The sequence below is a fragment of the Larimichthys crocea genome, chromosome VII (assembly GCF_000972845.2).
Source record: "Larimichthys crocea isolate SSNF chromosome VII, L_crocea_2.0, whole genome shotgun sequence".
NCBI lineage: Eukaryota > Metazoa > Chordata > Actinopteri > Sciaenidae > Larimichthys > Larimichthys crocea.
In genome coordinates, this window is record NC_040017.1 from 8883614 (window position 1) to 8897784 (window position 14171).

A 14171-nucleotide genomic window follows, 5' to 3' on the forward strand; every position below is an offset into this window, starting at 1 on the left:
ATTGGATTCCAACGAACTATCGTAAGTTACATGATCGCCTGATTTGCATGGGCCCCTCATTGGTGCTTGCAGCTATATTTACATTGTGTGGTTGCTCCTTTTACTAGTAAAGTAAGAAACAAATTGGAGTACTTCTTTCGTCACTGGAAAATACTCCAATAGCCAATAGCTGTCAGCCTCTTACATATCATCAGCATGACCTAAAGATCCAGTGTGTAACATTTAAGGAGATCTAATGGCAGAACACAAATATAATATGCAAAACTATGTTTTCATTTGTGTATATTCATCTGAAAATAAGAATCGTGTTTTATTACCTTTAAAAAAGAGCTTGTTGCATCTACAGAGTCCGCCATGTTAATAATAATAATACATTTTATTTAAAAGCAGGGTACTCAAAGACACTTTACAGAGAACATTAAATCATCAAAACAATATAAGATAGTGCACTAAAAACACATTAGACATTAAACATTGAACTGTTATTTTTCTACAGTAGCCCAGATAGGACACAGTGGCAAACACTGGCTGTAGATACGAACTTTCCTGTTTTTTTAGCAAGTTTCTTCTTCAGGCTTGAAGGTGAGGTGAGCGGTATTCTGTTGGTTGCAATCTGCAACTTCACCACTAGATGCCACTAAATCCTACACACTGATCTTTAATTACTTTTCATATATATATTTCTTATTTATGAGTAATTACTTATCAGCCTTGTGTGCAGGAGCTGCTTTGGAAAGTTATTTTCCCTGCTGTGGGATCATTAGTCTTATTTTATCAAGTACGGTGCAGAAAACACAACTTTTAAATAAGAAGCTCTAATATCAATGCTCCCTACTTGAATTATCTGTAATATAAGTGCAATAAATAATCTAAATGTTTCTGAGGTACAGGTGCAAGTAAAGTTGACCAAATGTTCCAAAAATTGTTAGTCTCTCGCGTGACTTGGAGTGCGTGAGCTCTGCGCAATGAGATCTGCAGGTAGTCCGCCATTGCTGTATGAACAACTATCGGATTTGGCGTTTGGCTGTCAACAATAAACTCGCGGTGCCGGGACGCGGAGCTACGAGGTCGAGTGAAAGCTCGTCGGCTGCTCCATATACCTGTAGTCGCCCCCCGTCCCTCCCCGGAGAATACTTTCATGTGAATACAGAGCCAACGGACGAGGCAACCATGTCCAATCTCAGCAAAGGCGGCACCAAGAAGGACACCAAGATGAGGATACGGGCCTTTCCTGTAAGTGTACGCCGCAGTAGGCGCTCTGTCTGCCCGGCAGGCGGTGACTCGATCACCGTGGTCTGGGCTGCTGGCTAAATGCTACCAGGCTAACCAGCTGAGCAGCAGATATGACTTGCCTATCCGTAAACAAAGTGCAGCCGTCACTCGCCCCCCACTCTTGGTCACTTGTTCAGGTGGCTCCTCTTTTATATCCCCAGCTCATTGTGGATTTTAATTAATCACTTTTATTGCCTTTAATCACGTTTAACTCCCTCTCAACTCCCTGAACGTCAGCTAGCAGATCGGCTCAGCCGTTGCTAACGTTAACCCCGGCTCTTGACACTTGTTGTTTTGTTTGTGTTTGTGTCTCCTTTATTAAAATGCCCGACACCTTTTTGTGTCTGAGCTTTAAATTTAAGTTTACTTTAGCGCCTTTAAAAGCATCTAAATCTCTCTCTCAAAAAAAAAAAAAAAAAACCTGTGCAAGCAGCGTTACTACAGCTTGTAGGTGGAGGCTAACAAAAAAACAAACCGGCTGACCTAACGTTGATTCAGGGTTTGGGTTGATCGCTGTATAAACACTTGATCCAGCTCTTGTTTCTGTCGTTATTTGAGTATTAAACTATGATTTAGGACTTGTCCTCTCGTCCACCTGGCACTCCCTTTGTCTGCAAGTCATTGAAAGACCTCATTTATGAACTGACCTCATTCTGCTTTAAATGAAATTTCAGCCTGACTGTGACTGGCTGAGTGAGGCCGTACATCATCCAGATACTCCTGTGGTTACTCCTCTATGAGTAATGGAGTAAATCCAAAGTTGTGGCCACATAGCTTACCTTGTGTTACAACTACAGAGAGGACCTATGTGTGCCTGTTGAGTGTGGCCCCATGCAGTCGTGACAGAGAGACTTGCTTTTTTTTTTTTCCTCTTCGAGCAGCATCTTGACATGCATGTGTTTGGGCTTGTCTGCTGAGAAAGCAGCACACACTGTTCCTCCTCACCACCGGCACTGGCACATGTTGAGTTCACAGTTAGATTTTTTTATTTTTGGGGGGGTGGGGGTTGTAATCCAGTAATGCAGAACTACACATTTTCTTTAAATCCTGCATTTCTTGACTAAATCTGGACAAATCAAGCACATTCTCCCACATTTCTAGCTTTTAAATGACTTATGAAAACATAGAAAATCAAAGTAGCAGTGTACGAACTCTCGTTCTCGTTAGTAAAACCCAACCCAAACGTTTCAACATGCAAATCAACACTGTGCAGTTTCTCTCAGAGTTCATGCCACATTTAGAAATGTTTGAGGTTAGACGACACAGTCGTTCTGAACCACAGTTAATATAAATGTTTAATATTTATTGACTGACCTATATAAAGACTGGCCTAACTCATAGTCTTTAATTTCACATCATCGACATAGATGTTCTTACCTACAGCAAATGATGCAAACAGTCCTCTGATTGGAGGTGCCTTGTCGCTCTCAGCCACACTTCGTTAAGACATGACGGACATTGAACATAGATTGATAGACTAACCACTGTTCCGATAATTTACTGGATATATTAGGTTTTACAGAAGATGTCTGCGGTACCTAAGATTGAGAGAGGAAACAGGAAGCCTTGATTCAACCTGATTAAGATGGACATTCTTCAACATAACATATAAATATCCAAAGGAATTGAAAGGTGTCCCTTGACTCCTAAAGAGTGCTCAGTATCGTGGATCAGTTGTTACCTTAGGTCTTTAAATCAGAGTAGACATGTGTTACTTCAGGAAAGCATATGTGAAACTGAAGTCTGTGTTAAATGCTAATATCTAATATCTCCTGTTCATGGAGCCGGCGTGTTAACAGTGCTCTTTGTAGCTGTTCTCGTCGCTGTCATGTCGTGACCTTTTTAATGTTAGGCAGCCCCCCCGATTAATTCATCCAGGCAGACCTTTTCTGTCAGGCTAAGTAAAAACTCTTACATCATTTGCTATAATCAGCAGACCCTTAACGCCAACCAGGGGCTCAAATACCAACGCTATCCATCCATACATTAAAGCATATGTTTGGTGTAGAATCTTGAGGGCAGTATACACAGCAGGGGAGGAAGTATTAACTTAGAGTTTCAGATAAGGGCAAAAGGTCCCCTTACCAGCATATGTGCTATTATAATAAGTTCAAAGATGTGTGAACAGCAGAGATGTGGAAGCTTGTTAGAGGAGTGTTCAGGGGAAAATCTCATGTGTAATACAGTGTCCTGTCAGTGGCTCATTCTCAATAAAAATGTAAATATTTAAAGATTATGATTTGACAAATTGACCATTATTCCCACATTATGCCCACATTTCTGATGCATAAAGAATCCAAGGACAAAACCTTGCAGAAGTGGAAATCTATCCGTATCAAGAGGATTTATTTAGAAACAAGATCCTTTTATATAAGTGTTGGTACAAATAATCATAGATTATGGTCATCTTATTCACTATTCGCCACCTTTTGTAGATGACGATGGATGAGAAGTACGTCAACAACATCTGGGACCTTCTGAAGAATGCCATCCAGGAGATTCAGAGGAAGAACAACAGCGGCCTGAGCTTCGAGGAACTATACAGGAACGCCTACACAATGGTGCTCCACAAACATGGAGAGAAGCTGTACACAGGCCTACGGGAGGTCGTCACTGAACACCTTATCAACAAAGTAAGACTAACACAGATTTCAGGCATTTGCAAAACACTGGGCGTGATGCGGGATTACAGATTTTGACGTTCATGACAAGGTAATTACTCCTGTAGTAAACACATGAGTAATTCCTTAAACAGCCATAAAACTTAAAACAGTCCTGCACATAAAGGCTCATTTTACTTGAGAATATTTCTGTGTGGTTTGACAGGCAGATTTGCGTCTCACCCACAGCACTTTTTAAGTTTTAAAGTCATGATACATCAGACGTGTAAAGTCGAGCGGTGACACATTGCTAGCAGAAAGAAATGTAAACATGCTTCATGCTCCTATTTCTTGTAGTTGCTTAAAGTATTTGCTGTTTCATTCATGCATGCAACAGATGATTGTTGGCGCATCCTTGTCTGAAATATAAAGTAGTCTTGCGAATGGAAAGCATCTTCTAAGTAACCTCCTTGATGCTTCACAGAAGCTCCCATAGGTTTCATATTAAGATTCATGCTACTGCTTGGCCTGTGTGTCGTCCTTGGAAAACAGAGGTGATACCATAAAACATGAGCTGTTTCCAGTCATGAGCAGTTAGAAAGCTGCGAAATACAATTTCAGAGGTTGTTACTCGAAGTCGTACGTACTGGATATCTGTTAAACTCTATAAGAATCACTCAGACCTCCTTTTTGACAGATCATTTCTGTGACTGGCTAGTAAGTGCCCAGGTTTGTGGATTGGGTCCTTGAGTTGTAATATTGTTCTGGGTTTTCAGCTGTCAAAGATTCGTCATCTGTCTTTTCCCATGTGTGTTACAGGAGTGCAGCAGTTTTTGAATGACGCCTCTTAAATGTGTCATTTTGTTGTCTATCTACGTGGAGTAATCCTTTGTAAATGAAATAGTAGACGTGTTAGTGAATTGGATAGTGCTCAACAGTCGAGATACTCATTTTTAAATGGATGCTGACAAGTTAGTGAAGCCATCAGAATGTTTTTGCTGTCACTTGTTTTTCTTTGCATAGTAACAAATTAGGTTTGGCCATCGTGTCTGTCATGAATGCTTCTCTGCAGCTTAAAGCGTGAAGATACCCATTGAGCAACATTTCAGCAGCCTGCTGTTGAATACCAGCCAGATGGTTTTACGGACTGATTAAATGCACATTCTCAACTTGGCAGCTCTAGTTAATTAGCAGTCAAGGAATGTCAACAAGCAATAGTTCAAATAAAAGATACCTGAGTGTTTTTATTATCTAATAATGATCCAGATATGTCGTTCATCGTAAGGCAGTAATGATTCGCATGCATACTTATCTCAGACACTTCGACCAGACCAGATCTGTAAGATCTTAAAGATGTAGTGTGAGCTTATTCCTATGAGAACAGTCACTCTGCTTCTCAATTGGGTTTAATAAATAATTTCTAAATTGTTGACAGAGAGTTTAGACACTCAGCTTGAATAGCTGCAGCACACTGCAGGAGGCATGTTTTGAGGCCAACACGAAAGAGGTGACAGATAAAAGTTCCCTTAATGTCATCTAAAGAAAGGGTGAAGAAGAAATGGCCAAAATTTCCAATAATAATATTGAGTCATTTGTTCTACAAAATCTCCTTAATGGTTAATTTGACTTCTGCTGATGTTCCCATTATGACTCCACAAACACAGCCACAAACATTTGGCTCCACAATATCTCATTTCTAGAAACCAATAAATGAAATCACACTTGTGTTGACTATAGCTATTTTCAGTAGAGCATCACACCTCCTGTTTATCATTTTATGACTATATTACATTAATTAAACAGTTTAATATATGTATATTACTGTAAGTTAGGTATTATTTAAATGGTCAGAACACATTAACATATACCATCTTCATCTTATCAGCACCAAGCAACAATAGTAACTTCATAATGACTTGTATAAAGAAGCCATGAGTGTGCACAATGAGTCTTGCACCGAAGAATTTGGATGTGTGTAAGAAGGAGTTAGTGAGTCTGAGAGGGTTGATCTGGTGAATTAGTAGGAACAGAGGTGATAATTCATCATGTCCAGAAGGAGGAGGAAAAAAAGGGGGAGGTCGGTGTGCCCTTAAGAATCTTACTCTACAGAGACATTAGGTTTACAGTGCTGAGTCACACTGCAGTGTTACTATTATCAAGCTGGTTTATACCTGACTAGTAGAGAAATGGTATTAAGGAAACAGCAAAGTATCAAGTTAAATACTGCATTAAAGTGTCTCAGCTTGACGCAGGAGCATTTTCTTTCTCTTAAACAAGCAGCATTTTGGTTCTTGTTCAGGCACTATGTGATCACTAACAATACAGAACTTGAGGTAGTACATCCACATCATGCACGTATGTTTGTCCCCCCCCCAAAAGGTACGAGAAGATGTCCTCAACTCGCTAAACAATAACTTCCTCCAAACCCTAAATCAGGCCTGGAATGACCATCAAACAGCGATGGTGATGATCAGAGACATCCTGATGTATATGGTGAGTAGCTGCTTATTTAACACAGTTACACAGCTTGGCACGTATCAGCGAGGAGGTGAAAGGTGAATACTGGACGTTAGTGTGGAGGAACTTCACAACAGATACTTCTTATTCATGTGTGGCCTGACTAAAGAAGTTATCTGTCACAGTTTTACAGTTTTAGATGCACATGTAGATTTAAACCACAGTAAAATAAGACCTTTGTGAATGCCTCAGCAACATGGCACGACGCCTGTGAGTGTGACATGATTGACTCAACTTCGGAGGGTGCTAACACGTCTATGCAGGACTAAACTTTGTGTGGAGGGATTGCACCCCTCTGGTGAATGGACGGCAGTGGATTATATATGTTGTCAGTGCGTGTGGAAAAAATACACTATGGTCATATTTGCATGTATATCCCAACACAGACATATTTGAAAAATGAAACTGAACCAGTTTTTAAGTGTTGAATCATCACTGAAGAATGAACTTCTTGTCAAACTCGTCAGTCTTGTCAATATTTTAGTTGCTATGTCAATACGTAAGTATATGAAAGCTGAAGGCTGTTGTCCGAGACATCACTGTAAATTTTATATTTTGTGTGTTTGTCCCACAGGACCGGGTGTACGTACAGCAGAACAACGTAGAGAATGTCTACAACCTGGGTCTAATCATCTTTAGGGATCAAGTGGTGCGTTATGGCTGCATCAGAGACCACCTTCGACAGACCCTGCTGGACATGATCGCACGTGAAAGGAAGGGGGAGGTGGTGGACAGGTAGCCCAAAAACTCATATCAGTCACAGGACTGATTGCATGCAGTTGAAAATCAAATTCACGTCCTTCAGATTTAGTCAAAGTAAAGAATGTTAATTCATCAGTTGACAGGGTGCCTGCTTTTGCCATAGACAGTAAAATAGCTCTAGTACATCTTCTACAATTAAATCTGCTGTGAAGTCGTTAAAACACAGATTTTTCCGAGCCTCCTGCTCTGTGGTGTGTTGTTTTTTTTTTAGATTAACAAATAATCAAGAGTTAGTCGGCAGGCACAGTAAGTGTGAAATGTTGAAATCCTGAAATGTTTTTTTATTATTGCATCACTGATTGTACTTGCAACATTTGTTTGCTTCTCCTCTCCATCAGGGGGGCCATTAGAAATGCCTGCCAAATGTTAATGATCCTCGGCCTTGAAGGGAGATCTGTTTATGAAGAAGATTTTGAGGCACCGTTCTTAGAAATGTCTGCAGAATTTTTCCAGGTCTGTGGGTGTTTATCGTTTATTTTGATCATTATTAGTTGTTACCATGGCTACTTTCTACTACTACAACTAACACAGCTTATGTACACTGCAGTGTGTACTGTAGAATTGTGAACAAGCTTTTTTTTACAGCTTATAAGGGTTTCTTATTTTCGTTTAGATGGAGAGCCAAAAGTTCCTTGCAGAAAACAGTGCCAGCGTGTACATAAAGAAAGTGGAAGCCAGGATCAATGAGGAGATTGAACGGGTGATGCACTGCCTGGACAAATCTACAGAGGAGCCTATTGTCAAGGTGGTGGAACGTGAGCTCATCTCCAAACACATGAAGACAATCGTAGAGATGGAGAACTCTGGCCTGGTCCACATGCTCAAAAACGGCAAGACAGACGGTGAGAGTGCTGCAGCCTTATGCTTCATGTCTTTAGCATTTGTAGTTGGTCATTTAGTGTTTGAAACGAAATCCACACAAGCTACTGTTCACTCCAAAAAAGGAAAACATAAATCACAAATGTTCTTTTTTGAACTCTATAACTGTCACTTCCAAGAGATGTATAAATTTTACTGGATCAATAAAGCAGTCTTAGTGTTCCCCTTGCTCATGTCACAGGCAATAAGATACCGGGAATGTAATTTTGATGATTTAGGTTTAGATGGAACTTGGACTGTAGTGTTGTAGCTTCAGTGATGATGGGTGCCCTCGGAAAATATTCTCACACTCAGAAGTATTTTAGTTCACTCTGCACAAATAACCCTTTTTCTTCTGCATATCTCAGCTGCCTAGTGGTAGATTTCTAATGTGTGTGTGTGTGTGCTTGTGTGTGTATTCATGCGTATCTATCACAGATTTGGCGTGCATGTACAAGCTGTTCAGCAGGGTTCCCAATGGGCTGAAGACCATGTGTGAGTGCATGAGCTCATATCTCCGGGAGCAAGGCAAAGCCCTCGTGTCAGAGGAGGGAGAGGGAAAGAACCCTGTAGATTACATCCAGGTAAGACGACGGGTTATCAGAAGACATTCGAGTGCAGCGATGTTATTACTTAGTCTTGTGAATCTGCAGGAGCATCTCCGCTGCTGCAAGAGTAGGCCGTTTTGATGGTGTACATGCTCTGGCGAAGCACACTGTAACCTTCTAAGCACATATATTTTAAGTGAATGCGAGTGAAAAGGCATCAGTCCTAACATTTTACCTTGTTATAGTCATTTCTACTGCCTCACCATGCTTTAGCACACCATTGCGTGCTGTGCTTGAACCATAATGCACTTCCATAACTTCCCTGTAGCGGGTAACTGGTCTGACCCGCTGTGTTTGGTGCCACAAACCATGATGGTCTCTGCACTCAGCCACAATTTGCCGTTGCACTGTACCGAATTACATTTGCCGACAAGAGCGAAAGCACTTTTTTCTCATTAGGTTCATCTTTCAGTACGTTTGAAGCAGCCTGACTCTTTTCTGATGAGACCAGCTTTCCTCTGCTGGAGCTACTGTTGGATCTGTAATCGTTGCATTAAGCTACCGCTAATGCAAACTGCTGCTGTTTTATCCCAATTCACCTCTGTCTCCTTGCCTCTTTCCCTGCAGGGTTTGCTGGACCTGAAGTCACGTTTCGACCGTTTCCTCCAAGAGTCCTTTAATAATGACCGGCTCTTCAAACAAACTATTGCAGGCGACTTTGAGTACTTCCTTAACCTCAACTCTCGCTCGCCTGAGTACCTCTCACTCTTTATTGATGACAAACTGAAGAAAGGAGTAAAAGGGGTAAGCCCTTTTAATGGATAAGAACTTTTCTTTTAATAAAGGAATAGCTAACCTGTAAGATTTCTGACACTGCAACATTTTGTTTTTTGTCCAGTTGACGGAGCAGGAGGTGGAGTCTATACTGGACAAGGCCATGGTGCTGTTCCGCTTCATGCAGGAAAAGGACGTGTTTGAGAGGTACTACAAGCAGCACCTCGCTCGCAGGCTGCTCACCAACAAGAGCGTCTCCGATGACTCTGAGAAGAACATGATCTCAAAGCTCAAGGTGAGCAGGACTGTGACATAATTGTGATATGTTCTTTGGAGCAAATTAATGAGATTCAATGCAAGATGTTGATTGAATGGAAATCATTTAAGCTAGACAAGGAGGTCGTCTAGGTTTTCTGAGTCAGCGCATTACTAACAGGGTGGGTGGTGATGTGATTTGAGATCATTTGTGTGCTCTTGTTAATGTGTATCTAATCTTCTACAGTAAAGATTTAAGCTTGTCCACTGTCCATTCGCCACTGTTGACAAAGATTTGAACATGAATAGCTTTTGTGTAACTAAACTTGATGCTTCTTCTGGTCTTCATTGCTCAGACTGAGTGTGGCTGTCAGTTCACCTCTAAACTGGAGGGCATGTTCCGGGATATGAGCATCTCCAACACCACCATGGACGAGTTTAGGCAACATCTACAGACAACTGGGGTGAGACGTTTCACACCAAAACTCATTCTGTCAAAATAATGAGCCCACTTTGCAATCTGTAATCGGTACACAGCTGCTTGACTGACTGAGCATTGCCGTGTCGCTCTGTTACATGAAAACAATTATGCACCTCACTTTCCATATCATAGGAATACATGCTGCTAATTTGTGGATTGTGCTGTGCACAGGGTGTTTGGTCGCCAGAACATTTGTCACTGAATTTGATTTTCATTCTAGTTTGCTGAAACAAATGTGATTCATGTCGAGCAGATAATTAATTTGTTAACATGAACCATTTTGTTCTTAGTCTATATCTGAAAAGTACCTTTTTATAAAGTAATTAAATCAGTTTTCTCTAATTTATCTAAATTATTATTTAATGAAATTAAGAGATTTTGAATTTGTCGATGCAACGCTGTGATCTGTTTCAGCACAAGTGCCGAGTTTGTGTCGATCGTCGTTAGTAATTCAGTTCTGCCCCGTTTTATCTGTTTCTTATATCTTATTGCACAGATTAAAAAACGCTCTGTACATGGTTATTTAATCATTGACTGAAAACTGATGGTGCGTCTTATGTTTTTAATAACACCAGGTGTCACTTGGAGGGGTTGACCTCACTGTGAGAGTCCTGACCACGGGATACTGGCCAACACAATCAGCAACACCCAAGTGCAACATCCCCCCTTCACCGCGACACGCGTTTGAAGTCTTTAGAAGGTTAGTCACTTGTACACTTCAAGCACAGAATAAGAAGTTAATATGCTTACATGTGTGACTGTGGTTGTATAACCTTGTCTTAGCTGACAACCTTTTTCAGTCAAGGTCTTCTCCTCAGGCCTGTTGCAGAAAGTAACACTGAAGTTGGTTTGATTGTGGTAAATTGAATGTTCTCGGTAGATGTTAACCTAGAGCAATTTGTTCCTGCTTGTAGGTTTTATCTTGGTAAGCACAGCGGCAGACAACTCACACTGCAGCACCATATGGGCTCTGCAGATCTAAACGCCACCTTCTACGGCCCCATCAAAAAGGTGTGTGTCACCTTAAAATGCCATATTAGCACATTGTACTTTACATGAATCACTTTAAATACTTGACTGTATTCTTTGACAGTTTATGTGTTGCAATGATTTACAAACATAAAAATTCAAATCTTTAGTGGCATGTACAGTACAAAATAAATGACCAAGTGAGCCCTCTAGGGATGACTAATTATGACTAAACATCATTTCTTGTGAAGGGGATTTTGAATCACGTTTTTAGATTCTGATCTTTAATCCCAACATTTCAAAAGGAGGACGGGTCAGAGGTCGGAGTTGGAGGAGCCCAAGTAACTGGCTCCAACACCAGGAAGCACATCCTGCAGGTCTCCACCTTCCAGATGACCATCCTCATGCTTTTCAACAACAGAGAAAAATCCACCTTTGAGGTACACAACTTTAATGTCTCACTGCCCTCACATGGTGCAACAGTATGTTACAGTTCCTGCAGTATAACAAATATAATCTGCCATGCTCAGTAACACAAACATCCTGGTGATTTGATGGTGGACAATTTCACCTCAGTAAGGCATTTATCATACAAGTTTCAGATTCCTTATGTCTTGCTTGTTTCATCATGGCTGTGAACTTAATTTCTTCACCCTGTAGGAGATCCAGCAGGAGACGGACATCCCAGAGAGGGAGTTAGTGCGGGCGCTGCAGTCTCTGGCCTGTGGGAAGCCCACTCAGAGAGTTCTCACCAAGGAGCCAAAGTCCAAGGAGATAGAAAATGGCCATGTGTTTACAGTCAATGACCAGTTTACCTCCAAACTGCACCGTGTCAAGATCCAGACAGGTACGCAACATCATCAAGGTTATATGATGTCTTGAAGTAATATCATGTTTTAGTTTTATGTTTAGTTTCTGATGCATAGTCAAATTATTTAAAGCACTTATTAGGGAAAAGAGCATGTTCCTGTTAGTTGCACTACATGTCTTGTGTATTTATTTTTCTTTGTCTTGCATCTAGTGGCCGCTAAACAGGGGGAGTCCGACCCAGAGAGGAAGGAAACACGACAGAAAGTGGACGACGACAGAAAGCATGAGATCGAAGCTGCCATTGTTCGCATCATGAAGTCCAGAAAGAAAATGCAGCACAACGTCCTAGTAGCAGAGGTGAGATAGCTGACACACATTTTTCTTCCATATTAGCATAGTTTATGTTTCATTTTCTTCCCTTTATTGAGTGCCCTAGTGATGAACTTGGGCCTCATGAGCAACGAAGTTGAAACTGAACATCTGAAACAATCAATCAAAGGAAGTCTTACTACGACAAACTGTCCCAATTTAACTAAATAAGATGTAAAATAACCAGAAGTAAAGGCAAAAGAAATAAAACAAGGTGATGATAACAGGATGAAAAGTATGATATACTAATTTTGTTACTGTGTTTGGTGTCTCCACAGGTCACACAGCAGTTGCGAGCACGATTCCTTCCTAGTCCCGTAGTCATCAAGAAGCGCATTGAAGGACTCATTGAGAGGGAATATTTGGCACGAACACCAGAGGACCGCAAAGTGTACACATACGTAGCATAAAACAAGTGAATTCAATGAAAGCTTAACATCGAGTTGAGAGAAACTGAGAGCCTTGGTTTTTTTGTGGACTGCTATGCGTTTGAAAGAACTTGGAAGTGCTTTCATCATTGATTCTGGGAAACACTGGGAAGCTTAACTTTTCTTCCATAAAATGTGTAAAAAAAAAACAAAAAAAAAACATGCAAAAGATGGGGAAGTTTTCTAGTAATATTAGATTTCTTCTGCTGAGAGAAATTAAAAGAGGGGGATCTAGTTTTGTACAAAATCATGTTTCTTGTGGCCTTTGGAGAGGATTGGGCGAGCCTGTTTGCCAATTAACTACGTGCTGTCGAGAACCAGCGTAAACATGTTAAAAGCAAACATGCGGCTACACGGAGACCAAGAAAACATTCAAATTCACTCCCCTGTTTTAAATGTTGATGTCAATGTGTTATGTTTGTTTTTTGTGGCACATTGATGGCTGTACAGGTTGACAGACACTCTTGGCCTTTTCCTCCCTGAGGATTTTAAATTTAAAGACGAGGACAAAGTGTTTACTGGTACAGACCTGGTTTACAACAGCAGTAAAAGACATTTTGAGTACTTGGGAGTACAAGAGTACTTAATCTATGTTGCAATTATGTCTGTTTTTTTTTTTTTCTTTTGTTTTTTTTAGCTAAAATATTTAATGCCATTTTCAATATTTTGGCCAGGTCTGTACTAGTGGTTAGAGAGATCAAGAGCTGTAGCTTCACAGCATGCTTTTATCTAATGGATCAATCGAGGGTATAAAACGCACATAGAAGCTCCATAAATGGTGTTTGGTCTCTCATGACACATTTTTCACTTCAGGCCTGCTGTATGATCGGCCAAAAAGATTTATCTCCTCTCTTTGAATGGAAAGTTACTCGTGGTGCAGGTTTCAAAGAGGATTTTTTTTTTTCTTTCTTCTCCATTCTCGACTGCATTTTGAACGGGTGGAACCAGTCTAGCACCATGTTCTAATGTGTACAAATTGTAAAATAATTATTGTACTCACTGCAAAGGTGGATTGTACAGGGCCTTGTTTTCATCATATTAAATGTAGAATAAAAAAAACAAATGAAGGGATGGGTTTTTCTTTTCTTTTTTTTTAAACATCTTTCATGAAAAGGCCTCGGCAAACATCAGAAATACTTGCCTCTCTAACCATAATTAAAGCTTAATGTAAATGGTAAGCCACAGTGAAAATCCCCGTGATCACAAGAGGAACTTTGCAGCCTTCTGAAGATCATTGTTTACTGCAGTATTTTGAGATTTAAGTGTACCTTTTTTTTCCATCTTAAGAAAATACACTCAGTAAAAATGTTAGGTTTTGTTGAAATAGTTTTAGAGAAGTTTAGATATGAATCTAGTTTGTAGACTGTTTTTTTTTTTTGGTTTCTATTGCGGTTTAACTGTATTGTGTGACACTGGGAGGCATTTCTAATGTTTTGGTATATAAAACAAGTAGGTCAACTTTAGAAACAACACAAGCACCACAAACTGCAGCCTTTAAAATGTTGAGAAAAAAAAGGGGCATTGATTA

The 14171-nt window shown here is 40.4% G+C and overlaps 1 protein-coding gene across 2 annotated transcripts; it reads left to right on the forward strand.

Annotated features, from left to right (window-relative positions):
• The first annotated feature begins 936 nt into the window (after positions 1-936).
• LOC104924156 (cullin-3) lies at positions 937-13706 on the forward strand. 2 transcript variants are annotated; one of them, XM_019268290.2, is made up of 16 exons: positions 937-1233; positions 3708-3905; positions 6252-6365; positions 6964-7124; positions 7490-7604; positions 7765-7993; positions 8448-8593; positions 9185-9361; positions 9456-9626; positions 9943-10050; positions 10643-10767; positions 10982-11078; positions 11345-11476; positions 11697-11883; positions 12058-12203; positions 12494-13706. In XM_019268290.2, the coding sequence occupies exons 1-16, from the start codon at positions 997-999 to the stop codon at positions 12623-12625; spliced, it is 2475 nt and encodes an 824-aa protein (XP_019123835.1). In that variant the 5' UTR covers positions 937-996; the 3' UTR covers positions 12626-13706. The 2 variants fall into 2 exon arrangements, with proteins under 2 accessions (XP_019123835.1, XP_010735711.1); XM_010737409.3 differs by having other exon boundaries at positions 938-1233; positions 11342-11476.
• Positions 13707-14171: the final 465 nt, after the last annotated feature.